This window comes from Symphalangus syndactylus, chromosome 6 (genome assembly GCF_028878055.3).
Source record: "Symphalangus syndactylus isolate Jambi chromosome 6, NHGRI_mSymSyn1-v2.1_pri, whole genome shotgun sequence".
Classification (NCBI taxonomy): Eukaryota; Metazoa; Chordata; class Mammalia; order Primates; family Hylobatidae; genus Symphalangus; species Symphalangus syndactylus.
In genome coordinates this window covers 10,713,211-10,739,716 of record NC_072428.2, presented here as the reverse complement: position 1 = coordinate 10,739,716, position 26,506 = coordinate 10,713,211, and the positions used below count along the sequence as shown (strand labels likewise).

At 37.1% G+C, this 26,506-nt stretch overlaps 1 protein-coding gene across 49 annotated transcripts in view; it reads right to left on the bottom strand.

The window, feature by feature from the left end:
• PHF21A (PHD finger protein 21A) overlaps window positions 1–26,506 on the bottom strand; it is a 196,341-nt gene that overhangs the window by 124,785 nt on the left and 45,050 nt on the right. For all 49 annotated transcript variants that reach the window (XM_055281781.2, XM_063640874.1, XM_063640873.1 and 46 more), the window contains one exon: window positions 25,510–25,575. In XM_055281781.2, the coding sequence (XP_055137756.1) occupies window positions 25,510–25,575 (66 nt within the window). The remainder of the gene's footprint in view (window positions 1–25,509; window positions 25,576–26,506) is intronic.

Sequence of the window (26,506 nt, the reverse complement as noted above, 5' to 3'; positions counted from 1 at the left end):
TAAATAAAATATGTGATGCTTTTCTTGAGGCTTCTGAACCACTAAAATGTTTCTGAAAACTAAAATACACTGGTAAAAGTTGTATTCCTCTAACTGTAGTCAAAGAAGAATTTCAATCAACTCATTTTAAAAATTTTTCTAAAAGGAAAAGCTGAAAGTCAGAGTATTAATATCATAGTAACCCTCGAAAATTATATCACATAAAGTTTCTTCTCTAGCAAGATTCAAACAAATCATTAACTCTGACAAACTAACAACATACAGATTTGTCCCCAGATGATTCAGGAATAAAAATGCTATGTCAAATTGGCTTGGGGTTATCCAATTTAGTTTGGGCAATATCAAACAACTTTAACTAAAATCCACTTACCTACTCCTACACATCTTTTTATGCCTGGGCGCCATTCTCGAAGATCCTGATTCAACTGGTCTAAGGTGCAGCCCTGTATGCAGGATTTTTCAAAAGCTTTTCATTTTATTAGGATACAAGCTAGGGTTGAGAACCAGCAGTTTACAAGTAGATGTGGCACTGGCCTTCAAATCAAAGACTAGATCTTACTACTCTACAACTGTTGAGAAAAATCATTACTATTCAAATCACTATACTCTCACTAATATGCCACTAGAAGGTAAGTTCCTTAAGAAGAGAAGCTTTTTCAGCCTTGTTCATCATTGAGGCTGAGTGGAATGCCTCCAAATAATAGATACTCCATAAATATTTGTGAAAGAATGAATTAAATGCTGAAAGATTACCTTTCAGCTCTATACCTTGAAGCAATGCAGTAGAAGCTCTCTTAACCAGTAACGATTAGGACCAGCAGTTGATCAGATAAGGAAAAAAAGTCATACAAAGCAGGAAATCATGAAAATTTGATAAGCACACCTAACCATTTTATTTTCGTTTAAATGAACCTTCACTTGCTAATCTTGTAATATAGGACCAGGCTTTCTGTTTATATGGATCTACAGGTTAGAGCACCAAAATGTCTTTCTTTCATAAACCATAACTACAATGCATCCTCTACTATTTCCATTTTGGACTTTTAAATTATGACGAGAACTTAAGATACTTTGAAGCAATCTGAATGTAGAATCCTTCTGGACATTAATAATTTACCCCATTCTGTTATAGATCTCTTACTCAAATATAACTAAGCAGCAAATTTTTAGTAATTTTTTTATCATTTCCAAAGCATTACATTGTGGATTTCATGAAAACAACTTGGTTTTTTAAAACTCATTGGTTTAATAATAGTTAATTAAATTACTATAACAAGAACAAATGGCAGAATCGAGTTTGGAAACAAACACAACTCACTCTTGATAACTGTTCTACAGCTGATGGGAAAAGTGTAGAGTACACAGTAACCCACTAGAACTGGCATTCAGCATGAGGAGTGACAACTAAACCAGTGAGTCAGTTGAGACTTTGCTCTCCACAGAGCTTTTACTGTTATACAAATGCTAGCCACAGGTTTCTTTCCATTGACCTTTCCAATTCCCTAGAGCAGTCAATTCATCCCTTTACTAGTAGGTCATCTGAACTGAGATCCAACAAAATTACCAAGTCTATACATTACATCATCAAAGGACTGTCAGGCACAGAGGCAGCAGGAGTCATGGAATCTCTTAATATAAACGCCCCAACAATTTACATCCAGACTCCCTGATTTACCTTTAAGGCATTTATAAGTTACATAGCAGGTGATTCATTGAAAATATAATACGATCTAAGCCTAAAATCAGAATTTTTAAACACCCAACACATTATTTTACTTGGAGTTAAAAGGATATGGCAAATTGAATAGTTTTGTTTTACTAATTCAGAATCAGTTCCCATTTGGCAGGTGTCTCAAATGAGGACACTGGCGACAAAGAACTGCTGCCACCAGGAGGTTCTTTAATGCACCTTTTATTGAAAGTCTTGAAATTTAAAATATTTTTGCTTCTTTATAGCTCATGCAATACTTTCTCAATGACAAGTTTTCCATGTAACCTGTTTTTTTTAAATAAAGTTATTGCTTCTCTGTTTCCTATCTTAAAGTAACAAAATACACTTTATGTAATTTAATGCTTCCAGTTTTGAATTTCATCTTATAAGGAGAAAACAGAACTATTTAAATTTTTTTAAGTTAGGTAGCAATTTAGCAATTTTGTTTTCATTAAGTCTTTCTCAAGAGAGTCAATAACTCCAATCTTATTCCATGGGACACCTGGCAGGGGATTCAGAGAGCAAAACAGACTTTGCATTTTCACTGGCTTGGGCTGTGTGGGTCAGTTTCTATGACAAAGATAACTCCAATTATGTCTGGGTTAAATATGGAGGTGATGACAAAAGGAAAACTTTTACTTTAAGAACCTGTAAACCCCGATAGTTCTCAAATTAGTATGAGCTAATATCACAGTCAAGACTTTAAAACTAGAAATTGGACTTTTAAAAAATAGGCCCTTGTAAACGTCTTTCTAAAAGGAGGAGAATGGAGACAGGAGAAATTAACAGCTTCTGTTAATATCAAGAAATCTAAACTCGTTCAAGATACACAATGTCATTTTTATTACTCATGAAACACTGTTTCACTTGTACCTTTACTTCACCAATAATGGCTCTCCCAATCAATGAATCAGGATTTAGTTGCAGAAATACAACGTAGATTTATTTCACATTTGCTGCTGCTTAAAAGACCCTTAGAGAGGGAAACTTTAAGATTAGCTATAGAATCCTTGTGCTTCCTGAAAACCCTGACACTTTTAGTCAACAATCCTTATGCTGTCCTCCTCCCCAGGACTCAGTTCCATAAAACAATTACATTATTTACAAGCACAGTGGGCTGAGGTGCTTTTTGCTTATCTATTTAAAAACCTAATCAAGTACCTCAGCTTAAAGATAACTGATTTTATTTACTTTAAATATAGTAAAAAAAAGTCAAGATGGTTATAGTAAGTGCTGAAAAAGTTAAAATGTTAGCACACAAAAAATATTATTGACATTAATCTGTTTTGGTTTATATAAAAACAATTGAGAGTTTTTTTTTCCCTAAGTTCATTTTGTGCCTAAGGAAACTAAGAGCAGAACAGTTTTTACTGGGTCATGTCCAGTGGGCTAGTAATGCTTAAGACTTTTTTATTTTCCATCTTGGAACTACATAAGCAGTTACCCTATCAATGTACACTCAACTCAGCTATAATCTTTGCATGTCCATAAGTTTTATGGGAGAGGGTTTCTCATCAGCCTTCGTCAGCCAGGATTCCTCATTTAAACCAAAAACACAAATATTTCGGTGACTATTTTCTCAATTATCAATCTAGATGCACAGGAGTGTTAATTCAATACATATAACAGATGCCAAGAGCGTTAGGGCTTAATTTTCCCAATGAACCCAGGCTGGTTTAGAAACTACAAAACAGAATGAAATGTCTTGACTTATAAAGCGAAAAACTGTACTTTCTGTTCTCCACGTTTTGCTTTTCAAATAGAGGAAAAAAGAAAGAGAACTGGTATGTCTTTTAAAATGTCATCTATAATATGACTCAAGCTGAAATAAGTAAAATCACCTAAAACCCTAACTCCAGCAGCAAGAGGTCTCACAAGTGCAAAAGGCACTAAGCTGTTCTAGAACTTACCCTAGCTCACTTGAAGGAAGACCTATGAAACTGAGATCGGGTCCCATGAGAAGGCACTCCACACTAACCTTGGCATAAATGCATCATAAATTTTCTAGATGAGAGCCGACTCAGAGGTGCCAAGTGTAAAAATATGGTGCTTAAGGGAATTTTCCTCTAAGACTCCAGTCTCACACAGACTATTTTCAACTTTGTCACTGGGTGACTTTAACTACTAACCTGACTGACAGGCACAAATCAAGAAAAAAAGTCTAATTTGTTTCTGGTGGAAATTCAAAACATACCTGTTTTCCTACTTTGCAAAGATTTTTCTGTCAGTTAAGTTTCCAACCTGGAGAACTCTAGTCCCCTAACATCTCACCTTTAACAAAGCCTTGTTAAATGTGAAGGATCTCACTTAAACCTGCAGAAAACAGAAACCAGAAAGTCATGGCCTGAACACCTCCCTACACACTCTACTGCTGCCTTACCATGGGGGTAAGCGAAGGAGAAAGGTTAAACTGCTATTATTCTTAGATGTCAAGTATTACAACCTCACAACTTCCAATCATTTACTTAGAAAAAATGAATGGTGTCCAACAGAGGAAACATTATAAGTTTCCTTTTTACACTAGGCTTAACTGTGTCATACTGTTGGTAAAATGAAATCTGATTAAGACTTTGAAAGGATATTTTGAAGGGCAGTTCAAAGGAAACTCACCTTCTAACAGCTGACTAAAAAGAGCAGGCAGGAACTTAGTCTTGTAGGACTGATAGATTCTCAGCATCTAGAAAGGTACCTGGCACATAGGAAGTGCCTGATAATTATTTGCCAAATGAATTGAGGTTTAAAACTTTTCATTAGATTAAAGGTAGGAATTCCATCTAGCATGTTAAATAATTCTCCTTTAACAAAATGACTGACTCTAAACATGGACAGTCTTTCTAGAGAGCAATTAGGTAACATAAAAGGCTTCAGAAACTATTTAGGCTATCTGCCTACCTCAGAACTCTTTTCTCTGAGAGGGGCTCTCTGATCTAGCCATGTCTGTATTAGTAATATGGTCCCCTGGCTCAAAGCAGGCTTATTACATTCTCTTTCCAAAATCTGGAATGAGAACAAGCCAGTGAGTCTAGGACAGTATCTAGAATGGAGAAGATACAAACATGGGAACTTCACAGGGACCAGAGCCTTTTGCCTGCTACGAGTACAGGAGAAGCTGAGAAAGTCAATCTCTAGACAGGGGAAATGAAGCAGATGCAAAGAAAGACGAAGAGACACAAGAGACAGAAACTCCAGTTCCAGCCCTAAAACTGCCCCAGGGTCACCCAAGATGCCCTAATACAGTTCCAATAATTCCCCTTCATGATTAAGCTAGTTGGAGTTAGATTCTACTATACATACCAAAGAAGTCCTCACAAAGATATGTAGAAGCATCTATTTATGTATTCCTTATCTGATTTTTTTTTACTTCTAGGAAATAAAATTACATACAAATATTTATGTCCAAGGATGTACACTGTAGAGCTAGGCATACAACAGTAAAAAACTGGGAATAATTTAACTGTCTAAAAATAGTGAACTGATTAAATAAACCCTGTATGATATAATACCCTCCTCAAATGATAGGATACTATCAAGCCACTAAAAACTATTATTCCTGAAGAATAATTAAGAACGTAAAGAAATGCTCAAGATATAGACAAAATAAGCATTTCCAAAATAATAAGTACAATACCAATCTCAATTTTATTTATTTATTTATTTTTAAAAGACAGGGTCCCACTGCTGCCCAGACAGGAGTGCAGTGCTATGATCATAGCTCACTATAACCTTGAATTCCTGGGTTCAAGCAATCCTCCTGACTCAGCTTCCCAAGTAGCTGGGACTACACATATGCCACCACACCTGGCTAACTTTTTTTATTTTGTGTAGAGACGGGATGTTGCCATGGTGCCTAGGTTGGTCTCAAACTGGCCTCAAAGGATCCTTCTGCCTCAGCCTCCCAAAGTGCTAGGATGACAGGCATAAGCCATTGTACCTGGCCTCCATTTTAGTATTTATTTATTTGAGACAGAGTCTCGCTCTGTCACCCCGGCTGGAGTGCAGTGGCTCAATCTCGGCTCACTGCAACTTCTAACTCCCAGATTCAAGCAAATTCTCCTGCCTCAGCCTCCTAAGTAGCTGGGATTACAGGCGCCCACCACCACGCCCAGCTAATTTTATTTATTTATTTCTTTATTGGGATTTTTAGTAGAGATAGGGTTTCACCCATGTTGGCCAGCCTGGTTTCAAACTCCTGACCTCAGGTGATCTACCCGCCTCGGCCTCCCAAAGTGCTGGGATTAAAGGTGTGAGCCACTGCACCCAGCCCATTTTATTTTTTAATATAAATTTATGGAACAGAAAAAAAAGACTCAAAGGATCTAAAACATGGAAGTAGGATCACAGCTAAATTTGATTTCTCTCTTTGCTGAATTTGTCAAATAAACATGCATGACTTTTTAAAAACATGGATGGGGTCTTGCTCGTTGGCCTGGCTGGTCTCAAACTCCTGGCCTCAAGCAATCCTCCCATCTCAGCCTACCAAAATGCTGAGATTACAGGCATAAGCCACTACACCCCGACCATGAATTACTTTAATAAACTTTTGAAAAACAAATGTTTAAAGAAATGATGGATTTAAACTCCTAATGCCAATATTCTAGTCTCCTCTTACAGCTCTAAGAAAGAAAAAAAGACAAGAAACAAGTTGTAATCTTAGCACATACTCATATAAAATTGTTATACTATATAAAATAATATTTTTTACTTAAGAATTCATTGATATTAAAAGAGACTATTTCTAAGTAGATGGAACCACTCATTGTGGTTCTTATGTGCATTTCTCTAAAGATCAGTGATGTTGAGCTTTTCTGCATATGATTGTTGGCCACATGTGTGTCTTCTTTTGAAAAGTGTCTGTTCATGTCCTTTGCCCACTTTGTAATGGGACTGTTTTTTTCTTGTAAATTTGTTTAAGTTCCATATAGATGCTGGATATTAGACCTTTGTCAGATGCACAGTTTGCAAACATTTTCTCCCATTCTGTAGGCTGTTTACTCTGTTGATAGTTTCTTTTGCTGTGCAGAAGCTCTTTAGTTTATTTGGAACCCATTTGTCAATTTTTGCTCAATTGCTTTTGGCACCTTCATCGTGCAATCTGTGCCCATGCTTATGTCTTGAATGGTATTGCTGAGGTTATCTACCAGGGTTTTTATAGTTTTGGGTTTTACATTTAAGTCTAATCCAACTTGAGTTCATTTTTGTATATGGTGTAAGGAAGGGCTACAGTTTTAATTTTCTGCATATGGCTAGCCAGTTATCTCAGCACCACTTATTGAATAGGGAATCCCTTCCCCATTGCTTGTTTTTGTCAGGTTTGTCAAAGATCAGGTAGCTGTAGGTGTGTGGTCTTATTTCTGGGTTCTGTATTCTGTTCTATTAGTCTATGCTGTTTTTGTACCAGTACCATGCCATTTTGGTCACTGTGACCCTGTAGTATAGTTTGAGGTCGGTTAGCATAATGCCTCCACCAGCTTTGTTCTTTTTGCTTAGAATTGCCTTGGCTATTCAGGCTCTGTTTTGATCCCATATGAATCTTAAAATAGTTTTCTCTAGTTCTGTGAAGAACCTCAATGGTCGTTTAATAGGAATAGCATTGAATCTGTAAATTGCTTTGGACACTATGGCCATTTTAATGATTAAACCCATATTTAAGGCTTGTATTATTATATAAATAACATTAATTAATTGGTGAGACAACTATACTTCTTGTACAACATTTTGCTATTCCTGGAACTTAAAATTGACTTGCTTTGTCATTTGCTTGGTTTTCTATATTCCTACAATTAATTTTTTCCCATACTTTCCAAAGAAACTATAAAATGTCTCTCGATAATGGCTCAAAACACATTGTATGATATAATGGTCCACTTTCTTAGCTTTGTTTCTCCTAAGTCCTCCATCCTCCTGTCCAGCCTAAACTGGCTGTTTTCTAAACCTGTTGTACAACAATTATCTAAGTTTTTCCCTTCATCAAATGGGATTTTCTTTGATACTGGATTCCCTGTTTTCGGAACCAATGCCTTCATCTTTATTGGTTCACTTTCTCATTTGATGGAGAACCTCCTCCAATAGCTTCCTCAAAAAAGATGTATGGGAGGTAAGTTTTGTGACCTTGCATGTCTTAAGGTCTCTGTTCTATCCCCTGACTTGATCAAGAGATGGGTTGGGTATAGAATTCTACACTGGAAATCACTGCTTTTCAGAATTTGTAAAGCATCATTCCAATGACTGCTAGCTTTCTTTGTTGCTGCTGAGAAGTCAGATGACATCTGATTCCCAATCCCTGCTTGCAACTGTTTCCCCACCCCCCCCCCCAAGGAAGCTTCTAGGATCTTTTATTCTTGTTTTGCTAAAGTTTCACCATGCTGTGCCTTGGTATGAGGGTGTGGGGTTTTTTTCATTCATAGTTTTAGGCACTCAGTGGATTCTATTAATCTGGAATTATATGCCCTTCGGTTGTGGGACATTTCCTTATATTAGTTATTGGATGGTTTTCTCTTCTCCATTTTCTCTGTTCCCTTGTCTCAGAACTTTTATTAGCCAGGCATGAGACTTTCTGGGTGACCCTCTTAAAATTTTTCTCTGTTCTACTGTCTATCCCCCTTTGTCTCTTCCAGATATTTACTGAGAAACAGCTCCAATTTTGTTTTCCAACCTTTTTTTTTTTAAATCAAGAATTGCTTTTGTTTTCTAATTGTTCCTTTATTTCTAGCATTCTCTCCTCGTTTCACTAATGCAATATCTTCTTTTACTGATCTAGGGATCTAAATTTATAGTTATTTTGAATGGTCCCTTGCAATTCTCTTGGCCTGTTCTGACTTGCACATTAGCAGATTCCCTTAAATATCTAGTGATTCTTGGCTATGTTCATATTTAAGATTGAAGCACTAAGAATGTGGAGCAGCTAGAACTCTCATACACTACTGAAAGGAATGTAAAATAGTACAACCACTTTGGAAAACATTTTGGCAGTTTCTTAAAAAGTTAAAAACATACCTACTATACAACTCAGACATACTAAGGCATTTACTGAAGAGAAATGAAAGCAGATCTCCACACAAAGACTTGGACATGAATGTTCAAATTAATGTTATTTGTAACAGCTAAAAACTGGGTTACAAAAAGCAGACCAGTTTTTGCCTGGGGACTGGATTGACAGAAGGATGAGTGAGACGACCAAGAACACTTCAGAGGTGATGCATATGCTCATCTTGATCGTGATGATGGTTTCACACCATCAAAAATGAGACCCTTTCAAGGTGTATCATTTATTTTACATTAATTACGCCTCAATAAACCTATAAGAGAGAGGTGGGGAGAGGAATAGAGACAAAGAGAATCAAAAATAAAAGTGGCTAAAAAAAATGAGGTGTTCAAAATGAATTGAATTCTCTGGGGGGGCTGGCATGTTTATAAGAGAAGGGGCTCTTACTATTCTGTATACACCATATACCCTGTTTTCAGTGTACATATAGTCTATATACAGTGTAGCACTCACTCCTGCCCAAGGCTGTTACATGGTGCCTAATATCTCTGAGTTGAATGCCTCTCTGGTTAAATTTCTCTAGAGTAAGATTGGCAAACTTTCTAAAAATAACCAGATAGTAACTACTGTAAGGCTGTATATACTGTCTTTGTCATGACTACTTAACTCTGCCATTGTGGCACAAAAGCAGTCAGTCATAGAGAATATGTAAATGTAAAGAGTGTGGTTGTGTTCTAACAACTTTACAAAAACAGGTGGCAGGACAGATTTGGCCCAGGTTCAAGCCATAGTTTTACCAATCCCTGCCCTAGAGAATCATACTAGTCTTTCCATTTTTGGAGAACTAATCAATTTCTCTTCAGAAGGATACCCTGAAGTAATGGCTAAAACCACTTTACCCATAAAGTATATAATTAAGCAAGTAAGAGCTAGGGGAAGGGGGCCAGGCGCGGTGGCTCACGCTTGTAATCCCAGCACTTTGGGAGGCCGAGGTGGGCGGATCACGAGGTCAGGAGATCGAGACCACGGTGAAACCCCGTCTCTACCAAAAATACAAAAAATTAGCCGGGCGTGGTGGCGGGCGCCTGTAGTCCCAGCTACTCGGAGAGGCTGAGGCAGGAGAATGGCGTGAACCCGGGAGGCGGAGCTTGCAGTGAGCCGAGATTGCGCCACTGCACTCCAGCCTGGGCGATAGAGCGAGACTCCGTCTCAAAAAAAAAAGAGCTAGGGGAAGGGAAGCTGTAAAAAGGAATACTAGAAATTTAAAGAGTTATATATAATTTTATCAGCTATTAGCAGGAGCTGATGAGGCTTAGGGGCAGCACTTTTGATAACCTACAAATACTGTTTCATCTGATGAACCCACATCATAGGATAAGCAGAAATCAGTTTTTATGACAGATGTTTATAAATGTTACAATTAAAAGGCACTGGTGGATTAACTCAAAATCTTATGTGAATTTGTCTCAAATTCAAGACAAACTTCTAGAATCTCTAATAAATAAAATCACATACTCAGAAAAACAAATTTCAAGTTCTGTCGATTAACACACTCCCCCAATTTCACTTGATTATTTTCCTTCAGGTAACAGAACTTTTCAGGGTAAGTTCATTTGTGCTTCTTGACTCCACAGGAAAGGAGTTGTTAATTTTTTCCCCAATTCCTATATTAGATGACTGAAGCACTAGATAAAACCAGATGAGTAATAATCATTCACTGTTCATAGGGAAAATTAAGTTCAGAACTGATCTCTATCTTTAGTATTCTTCTTGGTCAAAATGATATAATTTGTTTAGGCAAAGTGGGAGAGGTTTTTTAAAAGGCCACGGAGGTGGGAGCAGGAGAAAAGGTGACAACTGAACACATTAGTTGAAAATTTGTAGGGCCTCATTTCTCAGAGCAAAGGAATGTTTGGTGCTTCACTGAGAGAAACTAAGAATCCCTCTCTCCTTTTCAGATAGAGCTAGGATGAGAGAGGTTAGCCAAACCCTGCTGATTCACACAAACACTTGCTTCCTAAACTTGGAGTAAATCAACTTTGGGAAACATATCTTCTGAAAACATAATTTTGCAGGACAGCCTCCCATCTAACCAGTTACCATAAAAAGATACTAGTTAAAGAGTAAACTTCTTTTTCCTTTCTGGTTCTTACACCCTAATCTGTTGGGGAAAAAAAGAAGTGAAGGAATATATGATTTGGCCTGTCATTTAACATATTCAACATTTTAAAAAGGAGAAATCCAAAACACCATATTAATATCAACGATAATGATAGTTTATAGACAATTTTTAAATACCAAAAAATTAAAAAATAATTTATAATTCACATTTGAAATAAATTACATTATTTTCTGTAATAGATTTACCCTTCTAATAATGTATTGCTTTGGCAAAGAGTAAAATTATTTTTGTACTCCTTGCCCTAAAGCAGGCTGCTAGCTAGGGTGGCAAAGGGAGACTTTTCTAAAATAATCCACAGAGCCAGTAACGAGCACTAATGATATATTATAACTTCATGGTATTTCAGCATGCATATACCTTTAGATATACATTATCCTTAATTTACATTAGTAGAGGAAAGTGTTATAGAGACAGACATTGTTAACTTTCTTGAATATCCATTCTTCTCCACCCTTTCTCTTCCCTGATAACAAAAAACAATTTTGTTTAGGTATCTAGCTTCCAAATGCTCAAGGAGAAAATCTCCAGCTCCAGGACATAAATCAGTCTTGGACTCCTCCTTCTTGCCAGGAACTAGGCATTGGCATATGACAGAACTGTGGTCAATGAGATGCAAAGTCTGTTCAAAGGCTTATAATTAAAGTTTTCCATAATCATAAAAAGAGATATTTAATAAGAAATGGTCCTTTTTTGCCCCAGGATGTTGATGTGTGAAGATGTAAAGCCTGGCGCCACAGCAGCCATCCCATGACAACAGCAGTGGTTGCCGACATGCTGAGCAGGCAGTGCTGAAAGATGACCAGAATATGGGTCCTGATAGTGTTGCTGAGCTGCTGAACTGAGCAATTCTAGCAAATTCTCCTTATTTGAATCAATAAATTCACTTACTATCTTAGCCACTTTTAGTTGGGCTTTCTAACTACAACTAAACTATAGCTAAAAGCATCTGTACTGATAGAATTATAATGTCTATATTACAGTTGAGGAAACCAGCTCAGAGAAATTCAATGGACACAAAGCCTGTCAGTGAGTAGCACAGCCAGGACTAGAATTTACTCCTTTTCTTTAACAAAAGTTGTTTAAGCGCCACTGTGTGTGAAGCACTAGGGTATAAAGCGGGTGTATAAGGGTGAAGGGATCACAGTTCACAGAGGCTTACAATCTAGAGAGGAAGAAATGACACACAAACAAATAGTTAAGGATATGTGGTAAGCGCTACACAAAAGTCACAGAGCAAGGAGCTACTGGCTCACAGAAGAGAAACCACCTGACTATGCCATGAGATGTTAGGGTGCGCACATCCGAGAGATGACAAACTTTTTTTCTTTAGTGATTTAAAATTTCAAAAGACAACATCCTGTGAATCTGTAATTATTTCCAAGTAAAAAGTTTTTTACTACTTCAAAAGAAAGGGATGTAGTCTCATAAACATGTTGAACAAAATAAGCCAGACAGAAAAAAGTAGGCTCTATTTTATTTGATACACAGGCAAAATTAGTCTATGCTGTTAGAGGTAACAAAGGTAGTTTCTCTGGTAGAAGAGGTAGTGAACTGGGGAAGGACAAAGGGATTTATGTTGTGATAGTGATATTCTGATTACTGATATAGGTATTAGTTACCTAGTGGTTTCAGTGTGTAATAATATATTTGAGCCATATGTACATAAATATAAATTAGATATTTATCTGTAAGTTATACCTCAACAGTTTTAAAAAATTAATATGTGTTCCTTATAAAAAATAAATTCAGCCAGCCATTGTGGCTTGAACCTATAATCCCAGTTACTTGGAAGGCTGAGTCAGAAGGATCACTTGCCAGGAATTCAAGACCAGCCTGGGCAACAAAATGAGAACCTGTTTCTAAAAAAATAAAAATAAATTAGCCAGGCGTGACAGTGCATGCCTGTAGCCCCAGCCACATGGGAGGCTCAGGTGGTAGGATTACTTGAGCCCAGGAGGTCAAGACTCCAGCGAGCTATGATTGTACCACTGCGCACCAGCTTGGGCGACAGAGCAAGACCTTGCCTCTAAAAATAATAAACAAACAAAATAAAAATAAATAAATTTAAATAATAAAAGCATATATAAAGTTAAAAGTGCCAGCTTTCTTGACCACCTCTCTTGAACCTCACTTCTTAGAGGCAATCACTGTGAATGGTTCTGTGTAAATAATTCTAGGTAATCTAGACCTTTTCCCATGCATTTTCAAGTATAAATGACCATGAATGTGTACATACAAACACAGTTTTTTAGTATTTTGTATTTTAAACTAATATTGAATTATACTGTATGTCTGTTTTACAATTTGCTTTTTTTTTTTTTTGTGAACAGGAAGAAATAACCAGTTATATTTTGCTGAATTTTGTATCAGGATTTTTTTTATCTAAATCCACTTTCATGCATGTATTATTCACAAGATTCTTTTTCGCTTATATTGTTTGGGGCTTGCTTTTTAAATATAACCTGATCATTTTTCAGTATGATTAATAATTCTTCTGTAATATTTCCTTTAATAGCTGCTGTGTAATTTTAATACATGGACACTCCATCAATTATGGATGCCGTTATTCACTAGTATGCATTTAGGTTGTTACCAGCTTTTTACTATTAGATACAATGCTGAAATGAATATCTTGATGTATAAATCTTTGTGTACATGCATGAATAATTCTTTTTTTTTTTTTAGGGTACATGTGCACAATGTGCAGGTTTATTACATATGTATCCATGTGCCATGTTGGTGTGCTGCACCCATTAACTCGTCATTTAGCATTAGGTATATCTCCTAATGCTGTCCCTCCCCCCTCCCCCCACCCCACAACAGTCCCTGGAATGTGATGTTCCCCTTCCTGTGTCCAAGTGTTCTCATTGTTCAATTCCCACCTATGAGTGAGAACATGCGGTGTTTGGTTTTTTGTCCTTGTGATAGTTTACTGAGAATGATGGTTTCCAGTTTCATCCATGTCCCTACAAAGGACATGAACTCATCATTTTTTATGGCTGCATAGTATTCCATGGTGTATATGTGCCACATTTTCTTAATCCAGTCTATCATTGTTGGACATTTGGGTTGGTTCCAAGTCTTTGCTATTGTGAATAGTGCTGCAATAAACATACGTGTGCATGTGTCTTTATAGCAGCATGATTTATAGTCCTTTGGGTATATACCCAGTAATGGGACGGCTGAGTCAAATGGTATTTCTAGTTCTAGATCCCTGAGGAATCGCCACACAGACTTCCACAATGGCTGAACTAGTTTACAGTCCCACCAACAGTGTAAAAGTGTTCCTATTTCTCCACATCCTCTCCAGCACCTGTTGTTTCCTGACTTTCTAATGATGGCCATTCTAACTAGTGTGAGATAGTATCTCATTGTGGTTTTGATTTGCATTTCTCTGATGGCCAGTGATGATGAGCATTTTTTCATGTGTTTTTTGGCTGCATAAATGTCTTCTTTTGAGAAGTGTCTGTTCATGTCCTTTGCCCACTTTTTGATGGGTTTGTTTGTTTGTTTTTTTCTTGTAAATTTGTTTGAGTTCATTGTAGATTCTGGATATTAGCCCTTTGTCAGATGAGTAGGTTGCAAAAATTTTCTCCCATTTTGTAGGTTGCCTGTTCACTCTGATGATAGTTTCTTTTGCTGTGCAGAAGCTCTTTAGTTTAATTAGATCCCATTTGTCAATTTTGGCTTTTGTTACCATTGCTTTTGGTGTTTTGGACATGAAGTCCTTGCCCCGGGACGTATCTCAAAATCATAAGAGCTATCTATGACAAACCCACAGCCAATAGCATACTGAATGGGCAAAAACTGGAAGCATTCCCTTTGAAAACTGGCACAAGACAGGGATGCCCTCTCTCACCACTCCTATTCAACATAGTGCTGTAAGTTCTGGCCAGGGCAATCAGGCAGGAGAAGGAAATAAAGGGTATTCAATTAGGAAAAGAGGAAGTCAAATTGTCCCTGTTTGCAGATGATATGATTGTATATCTAGAAAACCCCATTGTCTCAGCCCAAAATCTCCTTAAGCTGATAAGCAACTTCAGCAAAGTCTCAGGATACAAAATCAATGTACAAAAATCACAAGCATTCTTGTACACCAATCACAGACAAACAGAGAGCCAAATCATGAGTGAGCTCCCATTCACAATTGCTTTAAAGAGAATAAAATATCTAGGAATCCAACTTACAAGAGATGTGAAGGACCTCTTCAAGGAGAACTACAAACCACTGCTCAATGAAATAAAAGAGGATACAAACAAATGGAAGAACATTCCATGCTCATGGGTTGGAAGAATCAATATCGTGAAAATGGCCATACTGCCCAAGGTAATTTATAGATTCAATGCCATCCCCATCAAGCTACCAATTACTTTCTTCACAGAATTGGAAAAAACTACTTTAAAGTTCATATGGAATCAAAAAAGAGCCCGCATCGCCAAGTCAATCCTAAGCCAAAAGAACAAAGCTGGAGGCATCATGCTACCTGACTTCAAACTATACTACAAGGCTACAGTAACCCAAACAGCATGGTACTGGTACCACAACAGAGACATAGATCAATGCATCAGAACAGAGCCCTCAGAAATAATGCCGCATATCTACAACTATCTGATCTTTGACAAACCTGACAAAAACAAGCAATGGGGAAAGGATTCCCTATTTAATAAATGGTGCTGGGAAAACTGGATAGCCATATGTAGAAAGCTGAAACTGGATTCCTTCCTTACACCTTATACAAAAATTAATTCAAGATGGATTAAAGACTTACATGTTAGGCCTAAAACCATAAAAACTCGAGAAGAAAACCTAGGCAATACAATTTGCTTTTTTAACTTTCTATTCATCTTTCCATTCAGTTAAGCACCTCATTGTTTTTTAACAGCTACATGTTATTCCATAATATGCATATATAGCTAATGTATTCTCTACTAATGCACCTTATATACTACTTACTTATGTGTTACTTACTAATGCACCTTGACTCAATCACATCTGTTTTCCAATTTTCTTTTGTGGTGATTTCTGTACTATGTTGTCCTGTAAGTGGGTCTGCCGGAAGAAAGGTATAAGGTGACCCTAGTTTTGCACTATGCAAAGAAGACAGGTAAAAACATCCCAGGTTGAAGAAACGACACAGCATAACAAGTATCTGAAAAGTCTAGAGGGTAAGGTATGTATGAGTTCAATGGGGAGGCGGGCATGGGTGAGAAAACGAAGGGTTTTCTGAGGTAAGTGATGTAGCAACATTGCAGAAGAGACTTGTTTCTAGATGTATGAAGTTTGCAAACCGGTGGCCCCAGACTCATTTACTAGTTTATACAGCTTCACTTAATAAAAACTGTCCTTTTCTGAAACTAAGATAAAGTTGCTCTAAATTGGAATAGAGTTAATAATGGCACTGACCTCTCCTAAAACACTGAAGTAGGAAATAATAATAAGAATATTCCACCCCCAACAAAAAAAAAAAACTGAATTGAACCATTTAAATGGGAATTTTCTTTTGATGGGGAACCCTTGGTAGGGACATCCTTGGCCACCTTACCAGCTTTCTGAGGGCATAATAAATTAATAACATTCAAAAACACTTGCTGCTCATCTACCATTCTAGACTTGGGGGTACAAATGTGAGCAAGACACAGTCCTTGCCTGTGAGGATCTTACAAATAATTACAATACAACTTGATGAGTGAAAATAAGTACCACAATGAGTGCCAAATAAAGTAGGCACAAGTACCAAGTACCATGAGTACACAGAAGAGAAGTGTCTAACTCTGCTCGGAAGGTAGAAAGAAGTCAAGAAAAGCTTATAGAAGACCTTGCTTAAGCTGAGTCTTCAAAGGATACGTAGGAATTAACCAGGTAAAAAGGTAAGAAAATTCCAGGTGTAGAGAAGAGGACGTGTGAAGAAGGCACAGTCTTGAGAGAGCCCGGGGAGTGAAGGCGACAGCGGGGAATTTATGGGGTATGTATGAGAATGAGTTGTTAAAGGTATCAATGCTAATGAGCTTGAATGCCTTGTAGGTCATAACCAGTCACATGGAAGTAACACTGCAAGATTTTCATTCTCTGCATCCTCCATGGGCCTAGTATCATGCCTTTCACCAGAGTAAACTCTCAATAAATATATGTGGAATAAAACAGATGAATCAGACTCTGAATGATAAAGAAGTCTGAAAAGCACAGATCCCAGAGAAAAGGGAATAAATAGGGGGAATGGATTTTTTGAAAGCATATATACATATATATATATAAATATATGCACATTATTTGAAAGCACATGATATAGTAGAGAGGTGGTGTCAGTTACATTGGCTCCTAAAAAGCATTCGTTATTCACACTGCCTATCACTCAAAAATTAACGTTCTCCAAAGAGTGGAAGAGTCCCTAAACATTCTGAAATACAGATATGTTCTATGCAAAAGAAAAAAAAAAAGACAGATAGCACAGGCTTGAAAAGCATTCCACAAACTTGGCCTTTGATTTGATATCCATAGCTTGAAGCAACTGCTCTCAGCTAAGCAATAGATGAGCAAAGCGGAAAAAAAAAAATACAGTAGATTCCAGTCAGTAGATTCTAGTAGCCCAGTGTCAAGATATATAACACCTGATGACAAGGGCTAAGAAATTCAATTTGAATTTTAAAAGTCATTCCATTTGCCAGTACCAAAAATAAGTTATTAGGATAAACTCACAAGAAGATTGCTCTGCCTTAACTTAGCAAACTGATGCATCTGGTACAAGTCACCAACTGACTTGATTTCCTCTGCCATACTCAGGTAAAATGCCCTATAATAATGTGGCACGTTATTAAACTATAAGTTACTCAATCAAGCATCTCTTTCTCAAAGAGATAGTCAAATCTTTGACCACTTAGGTACAACTAGCAGCAACAGACACAATCACACTCCAAGAAGACAGGTAAAAAGGAGAGCAGATAATACAGCACTGGGAACCACAGTCACACTACATATATACAACCTCTCGATCTTCAGAACTTTCATACTTGTAGCCAGTTATTTCTGAGCCTTTCCTTCATCTCATCTTGGCTGAATATAAGCCAATAGGATTTCACCAGGAGAAATTTGAAATATGACATTTCCTGTATTTGATGAAAACGAGGAGCTGATGTCCTTTGATGTACACAAGTGGCAGTAAACTCAACAAACAATTGGACCAATGGCTTCACATAAATATTACACACGAGGGATGAACTAGACTAAATCTTAGGAAATTCCTAAGCTCTGGATAAAGTCAGGTTTCCATCACAATGAAAAGATTTCTAAGACAACAATTTTAAATTCCAATGTGATGTGCCAATCACACTAGTTTGGCTGTGAACCACAGAGGGTAACGTTTTATGGTAACTGGTATTAGAGGCTGGATATAGTCATGTATCAGGTAACCAACACAAGGACCATAGGATCGAACTTACTTATTTGACTCCAAGGTAATGAGGCCTAAAGGCAATGTGATTATTTTGCCTAATGTCCTACTTCAAAAAATATTTGACAGATAAAAGCTCTACAGAGTTACTAAATAAAACTGAATGAAGAGTACAGCAATCTGAATTCTAGTATTGAATCTGATACTGATAAATTATATAATAATGGTTAAGTCACAAAGTCCACGTCTCAGTTTATGTATCACAATGACGCACTTGTGATTGAGTTAAATGTGAAATGTTCTAAGCTTCTTAGAAAAGTAGTACTTTACACGTAAGATGAAAGTGTTACATATGAGATGAAGTTAACCACCATGACTACAGCCAACAATTTCCTTTTAAACAGAACTCACCTACAAAAGAACTCCATGCACTCAATGCATACACGTGCATTAACTCGTCAATGCATAATCCAAACATTCCACAAATATGGAAAAAGACATATTAAGTTATTCAATAATGAAAATCTATCAACAAGTCTATTAGAGAGTCAGGAATAGAATCAAACTTCTGGTTCTCCCATCCCTACCCAGTCCTTTGTTTCAGTTACCTAATTAGCTTAAATTATGTTGTCCTATAGATCAGAAACATAACTAGTTATAGGAGGGAGAGAAACTTCTTTCCCAAAAGCTTCAGAATCTTGTATTAAAATATATTCAAATTTAAAATTGAGAATGATTCCATAAATGGCAAGATAAACTTACTAAACCCAGAAAAGTATTTCATCTAATATTATGTTGAAGAGATCTGTAAAAAATGGTGACTATAATTTTTTTTTTTTTTTGAGATGAGTCTCGCTCTGTTGCCCAGGCTGGAGTGCAGTGGCACCATCTTGGCTCCCTGCAGCCTCTGCCTCCAGGGTTCAAGCAATTCTCCTGCCTCAGCCTCCTAAGCAGCTGGGACTACAGGTGCCCGCCACCACACCCAGCTAATTTTTGTATTTTTAGTAGAGACGGGGTTTCACCATGTTGGCCAGGCTGGTCTTGAACTCCTGACCTCAGGTGATCTGCCTACCTCGGCCTCCCAAAATGCTGGGATTACAGCCGTGAGCCACCACACCCAGCCTGGTGACTATAATTTTTAAACAGAGTCAGAGAAGGAAACTTGTAGAAAAGATCAAAGACTACAGAAGGGTCTACCTCTCTAAAAAGGAGTAAAAAGAAATAGAAGAGGGTGTGAAAGAATAACAAAATTTAAAACCAAAAGATAATTCTATGGAATATTACAATAGATTTGTGCCATGGACAAATGGCAAATTCTTTGAAAAATATACTTCCTGATAAGCATCAAATACATATCAATACATCTTCCAAATTAGCAGAGTGCTTTTTTCCCCTGTGACAGGGTATCTCCTGGGGAAAATCACTTATTATCAATATACGCTATCAATGTGATATAACCTTTTCTGGAGGTTATTTGGAGATACATGGTTAAAAATTTTTTTTTTTGATGTAGCAAAAGTTTTTTTTATACCTTTAGACTAAGTGCGGTAGATGAATTATTGTTTTCAATTTCCATATCCTCTCTGTTTTAAAATTATACATTCACACCCTTTGTCATATAACTTTGCAAGGCTTGGCCACGTGGCTTCTTTTGGCTAATGAGATGTTAACAAACCTGATGCCAGCAGAGTCTTAAAATGTATTTTAGTAGTTTGGCCTCTGCTTCTTGTGCTCTTAGGTAAACTACAAAATGAATACGCCCCAGGTAGCTGCTGTCCCTTCATGCAAGGCCTCAGAATAAACACATTTAGAGTAGACCTAATCAAACCTGCAGCCTGAAGGCAAGTTCAGCCAGCCCACAAACTGAAGCAGAGGTGCCTGGCCAAGTACAGCCTAGATCAGGAGAACCCCAGATGACCTACAGACCCAGTGTGAAAATAAACACTCAGGTAAAATGCCCTATAATAATATGGCACATTATTAAAGTGTAAGTTACTTCATCGAGCTTATTTTTCTTAAAGAGATAATCAAATCTTTGACCAGTTATGTAAGTACTGGTAGTGTTGAAAGCCACTCAATAAAACACTAGTTTCTGATGCAGAATTGTTAGGGTAACAGGTGACCAACACATCCAGTCATCACACATCTAGGAATTTCTCCTAAGACAATCAGAGAGAAACACGCATTCATATAGAAGGGTATATCTATCAAAGCAATATTGATAATAGCAAAAAAAACTGGAAACACCCTATCATCAAGAGAAGAATAGTTTTAAAAAATCATGATATAGCCAATTACACTAATATTTAAAGCTGTTAAAAATCATGTTCTCAAAGAACACTCAAAAATCTAAGAAGATTTTCATAACAAGTTAGGTTTAAAAACCATAAAAAGCAAGACACACCATTCTATAAAAAAATTACAATATAAGCAGAGCAAAAGATCGAGTGGATAAAATAATTCATTTAAAGAATATAAGTGCGCCTTCTGTGTTAATATTCTATGTTAAATATCATACTAAATATTATACTAGGAATAAAAAAGCAAATAAAACAAACATGTTCCCTGCCTTCCTGAAACTAACAATCTAATGAGGAAGACAGATATTTAAAAATTAGTAATCCTACAGATACAGATATGCTACTGTAATAGAAAATGCTAATTATTCCCAGTATTTATTTCCCAATTCTTACTCAGTAATAGTCCTTAAATTTTATCTGGCCATGACTACCAGCAATAAACTACCTACATTTTCCAGACTTTCTTGCTCCTAGCGGGGGCCATATGACTAAGTTCAGGCCCATGGGATCTAACTGGAAGTGGTGCATGCAACTTCTAGTAAACATCCTTAAAAAATAAAAAAGGGCTTGCTCTTTGTTGCTTCTCCCCCTTCTTACCAGATGGAGCAGCTATTTTGGACTATGATGTGAAAGCTGCATGCTGAGAATGGCAGAGCAACAGAATAGGAGGAACCTGGGTTCCCTAACACCGTGGAACCACTCTCCGCAGCCCTAGCCCTAGGGGGACCTATAGAACTTTTAGATGAGAGAGAAATTAAGTTTTCCCTGTTTACATCACTTTCATTTTGGGTTTTCAGTCATTCACAACTGAATGTCTAAATGGAATAACTATGAAGGAAAAGTATGGTTCAATGAGAGATAATAATAGAAACAGCTGATTTTGACTAGAGGAAGGAGTGTCAGGGATAGCTCCTCTGAGGAAGTGACATTCAAGCTATGACATGAAACCTCACCAGGAGGCCACCAGGTAAAGGGAGATAAGGCAGCAAACTGCTCAGGCTAGGGAAACCAAAGCTGCAACCATGATAGCTTAACCCTGAAGCACCACAGTAACAAGCAACAAACTTTGGGATATTAAGATTGCCTCTACAAGAAAGCAAAATGAAAGCAGAGAACTAGAGCAACTAAGTGCTTTGGCTCCATATCAGAATATCTCCATAAAAGACCACATATGCCTATCAAAAAATCAGGGTGTGGGGAGTAAGAATGAGAGTGAATCCTGTTAAAGAAATTAATAGTTGCTTCCACACTTGAGCATTACATCACGCCTGTAATCCCAGCACTTTGGGAGGCTGAGGCGGGTGGATCACAACAAGGTCAGGAGATCTAGACCATCCTGGCTAACACGGTGAAACCCCGTCTCTACTAAAAATACAAAAAATTGGCCAGGCATGGTGGCGGGCGCCTGTAGTCCCAGCTACTTGGGAGGCTGAGGTGGAAGAATGGCATGAACCCGGGAGGCGGAGCTTGCAGTGAGCCAAGACGGCACCACTGCACTCCAGCCTGGGCAACAGAGCGAGACCCCGTCTCAGAAAAAAAAAAAAAGTTGGATTCTCTGATTAGAGTGGTTCATATATTTAATACCATGAGAAGAATGTCATTAGATTTTTAAATGTGAACTATGCCTGAAACAGACAAGAGCTTGATGTTAAAAAAAATTTTTAAATCATATTTCTTGTCTATTTCTGATTCTAAAAGCAAAACATATTTATTGTGGAGCATTTAGAAAATATACATAAGAGTATACAGAAAAAATAAACCACCTGTAAACTTAACCACCTTCCAATATTTTATACTGACACTGTTTTTGCATACATTTACACGCCCACATACATAGATACACAAAATAAACATAAAAATGGGACTGTAATGCACATAAAGTTGTGTATACTCTCTCACTTATTATTTCAGAGCACATTCCTGTATCATTAAAATACTTTCCAAAACCATGATCTTAATGGCTATATAACATATAATTTATTTAGCCAATCAAGTCAGGGATTTTCTGAGTTAAAACTGTCAGCCACAAATTGAAGCCCTGCAGGTCAAGAGGCTGACTTTGAAATCTGCCACAGTTTCTTTCAGAAATCTCAAGTTACAGTTTAAAAGCACTAGAACCTTCCAAGCAAGAATTCAGTGAAATTCACTGAGTTTTAGACATGAAGGATGCTCACCAAAGGTTCTATTTTCCCAAATGGAGCATACGATTACATAGTTTTAAGGGAGAAACTGAGTATCAAAGATTGAAGTGGCAACAGTGAATAAGAACTAGTGTCCGCTGCAAGAAATAGTGACTATCTGCAATGGTTTTGTCAGACGCAAAAAAAAAAAAAAGTTGTCAGATGCAACTTTTTTTAATAAAACAAAAGAAGAGAATATATGAGTCCATTATTTGTATAATTAAAGTTTTCTAATAAATATTGAAAAAATGATTACAGAAAAATGCACAAAGAAAAAGAATGGAAGCAAATATGACAAAGGGTTAAGTGTGAAATATGCCATTATTCTTCAAACTTTTCTGTATTTTAAATTTTTCTAACAAAAAATAAATGTTAACTTAAAATATCAGTCATATGGATAAGGTAATTCAGATTTTAGTTATTAAAGTGGAAGGAAAATTGGTTAGGTTCTGCCAGAGGATAAGTGGCTCTTTTGAGGGGGGGGGGGAAAAAAAGGCATATAGCATTAGGAAACTGTTCTAAAATAAAACTATTTTATTTTTTTGAGACAGAGTCTTGCTCTGTCACCCAGGCTGGAGTGCAGTGGCATGGTCTTGGTTCACTGCAACCTCCACCTCCTGGGTTCAAGCAATTCTCCTGCCTCAGCCTCCCAAGTAGCTGGGACTACTGGCATGTGCCACTACACCCGGTTAATTTTTGTATTTTTAGTAGAGACGGGGTTTTGCCACGTTGGCCAGGCTAGTCTCGAACCCCTGACCTCAGGTGACCCGCCCACCTTGGCCTCCCAAAGTGCTGGGATTACAGGCATGAGCCACCGCGCCTGGCCAATAAAACTATTCTAAACTAAATTTAGAGTAATATCACACGTTGAAAATAAGTCTGAGGAGGGATGAGCTTTCGAACTTTACAGCTGTGCTTCCTTCAAGTATTAGCCTACCTAAAAATGATATTTTTCTGTTCCATCAAGAAGGTTGTTTTAACAGTTAAGGAAATATAAAAATTGCAGGACTGGATTTCAGTTTCTAACTCTAGTTTTGTTTACTTTGTATACCTAAAGTTTTCCTGATGTTAGACATTTTTTAAAATTCCAGTTTCTGAAATGCAAACTTAGTTCAGAGAACAATTAGAGCTTGCCACTTGATGAAATGTCTTAACATAGATAGTTGCAATTTTCTATTCAGTAAGGTCCCTAACAGAAAAAAGATTAAAGAATAAAAAGTTACAGAATAAACCAAATCTATGTTAGTTCTCACAAACAAAAATTCCGAGTAGATGTAAATTTCTAAAAATTGTCCCACTTTCCCCAAATGTAGTCTTAAGTTACCTTAACTTTGCAAAAGCATCCCCCAACCCCTACTCCACTAATCAGTTCTCACCTTCTTTCCCTGCTGGAACACGTAAATTTTTCAGCAAATGTGACTCACTCATTGGCGTCTTGTCAAACTAACCCTGAAACTATAAGGAGGCTCAGCACTAACAGAATTCTAAAGCTAGAACACTTTCACTAACACACATCATGTTGACTTTAGAGAACTGAATCACATTCAGAGCCAAATACATACTAACCAACTCTGTTTATATTTTTTCTTACAAATTGTTCTCCACCATCCCACCTCCTCCCAATTTTAGTTTGGCAATTCCCTAATCTAAAATACCTCCTGTCTGTGGAGAAGACAAGATGGGGACGCATAAGAATAGGAGGGAAGAATATAAAGCAGTTGTTCACTCAGCTTGGAAGATGATTCTATTCTGAAACATTAATGATTCATATCTCTTCCACATAATTCTCAAAGTTTATTTCTCCCCTCAGTTAAATGAAAACACAATAGAAACACAATAAAAAATCTCCAGAAATAAATTATTCTCATTTTTATTATTTCACTAAATAACATTAAATAACAACATAAAAATCAGTTATTGAGAACTATTTAGTCAAAAATCTTCCATAAAATGTCACTCGCATGAAGTATCAATTGCAAATCACCTTATTCTTTTGATTAATACATTCACCTACTCCAAGACAGAAAACCACCCTTTCTAACCAGAGGGAGAGTGGTGGGGAAGAAACAAGAAAACAAATGCTTTGTGGGATTACCATAAACATTTACTTATAGCTCTATCAATTGCCACACTCCACCTGGTGGCAGGCACTGCCTCAATTGGTAAAGTAGAGGTCATCATACAAAAAATTCCAAAGAATATTTTCCAGGTGTCCTTGGGAAAAAGCAAGATGTTCTTCTCCTGTCCTATATAGAATAAGCCTGATAAGGTTTCATCGAAGTTTTTTCACATAATAGTAGGTCAATATCTAATAGAGATTAACATAAAGGCATGACCATACTTAGAATGGGAGACCTACATTTAGAGCAATCTACTTACAAGATTCTCCTCACAGTAAGTTTAATGTCAGCTCAAGGCTTTAAGACAGGTAACAAGGTACACGCAGCATTCTCTATCACCTATTCTTACTAACTGCCTTTACCCCATCCCCTATGGGTAAACTATAGAGTTTAATTAACACAGTTAACGGCAGCCTGCCACATTGCTTTTAGGTATTTGCCAGTAACATATACCCATGGGATACTCTAGAGACTGATTTCAACCAAAAATAAAAATAGATAAACAGAGCTCAAACAAAATTAAAACCAAGTCTGGCTGCCCACACTTATTTTCACACATGAGGAAAAATAGCAGTTCTCTTAGAAGCCTGGAGCAGACATATCTTTAGAACACAACGTTAAAAATATGCCCCCCTCCCCTTTTCCCCTACCTGTTTCTCACTCAAAGCTGTGATTTTGGCTTGGAGTTCATGAAGCTGTTTCTTTAAGTCAGCATTCTGATTGGAAAGAAAAAATATCTGTGAGAAAGATATTTCATTTGTTAACAGAATAGTAGCAGGAAGACTATGCATACTGTATTACAAATGATGAAGCAACCCGAAGCATTTAGCCAATCAAATCTGTCATGCATTACACTGTGGCCATAATACCATCACCTAATGCACAGATCCTAAATATAGGCTCCTCGCACCAAAACAGGAGCAGCTCCTCTGCACTTGTTTTAAATTACATGAAGTTTTACATTTGAGCATCTTATACGGTAAGAGTACCTGTCCACTAAAATATTCTTATTCTTTATAGAAAGTATCCATTGACAGAAAACCCAAAGCTCCACTAATCACACAAAAGTAGGAAAATGGAGGTTATAAGTACGCACACACTACATGCTTTACAGCATCATCAACAAAGATAAGAGGTTTTTCTCCACTTGCCCTCTCCCTTATTTAGCAAAGTACATTTGTTATTTTAGCCTAGATCTGAAAAGCTGTCAGTACTGCAACTGCCTTAACACTACATCATTCAAATTAACACACTGACTACCAGGGCATTTTCTCAGTTCTAAAATTCTAGGAATCAAAAAAAGAATACTATTTTAGATGAGATACACAGAGCATGATTGCCTTTTACTAAAGTAGGCAAAAAATTCCAAAATTAAAGTTTTCAAATGCTTAATGTAGCAGGACAGCCTACTAGCAGACTGAACACCACCCTAATGAGAGACTGCTTTTACTTGATTTGTCTCACATACAATTCTTTCAATTTACCCTGCTTGGTCTTCTGTCAGGGTTAGGGAACACATCCTCCCCGTCTATTGAATTTGGTTTACTCCATGTGGACTTTTTTATTAGTGTATTTGACATAAGGCTTCTCCAATGAGATCACCCACACCTGCTGTCCAACAAGTTCCTGCCCTGCCCACCTCAGATT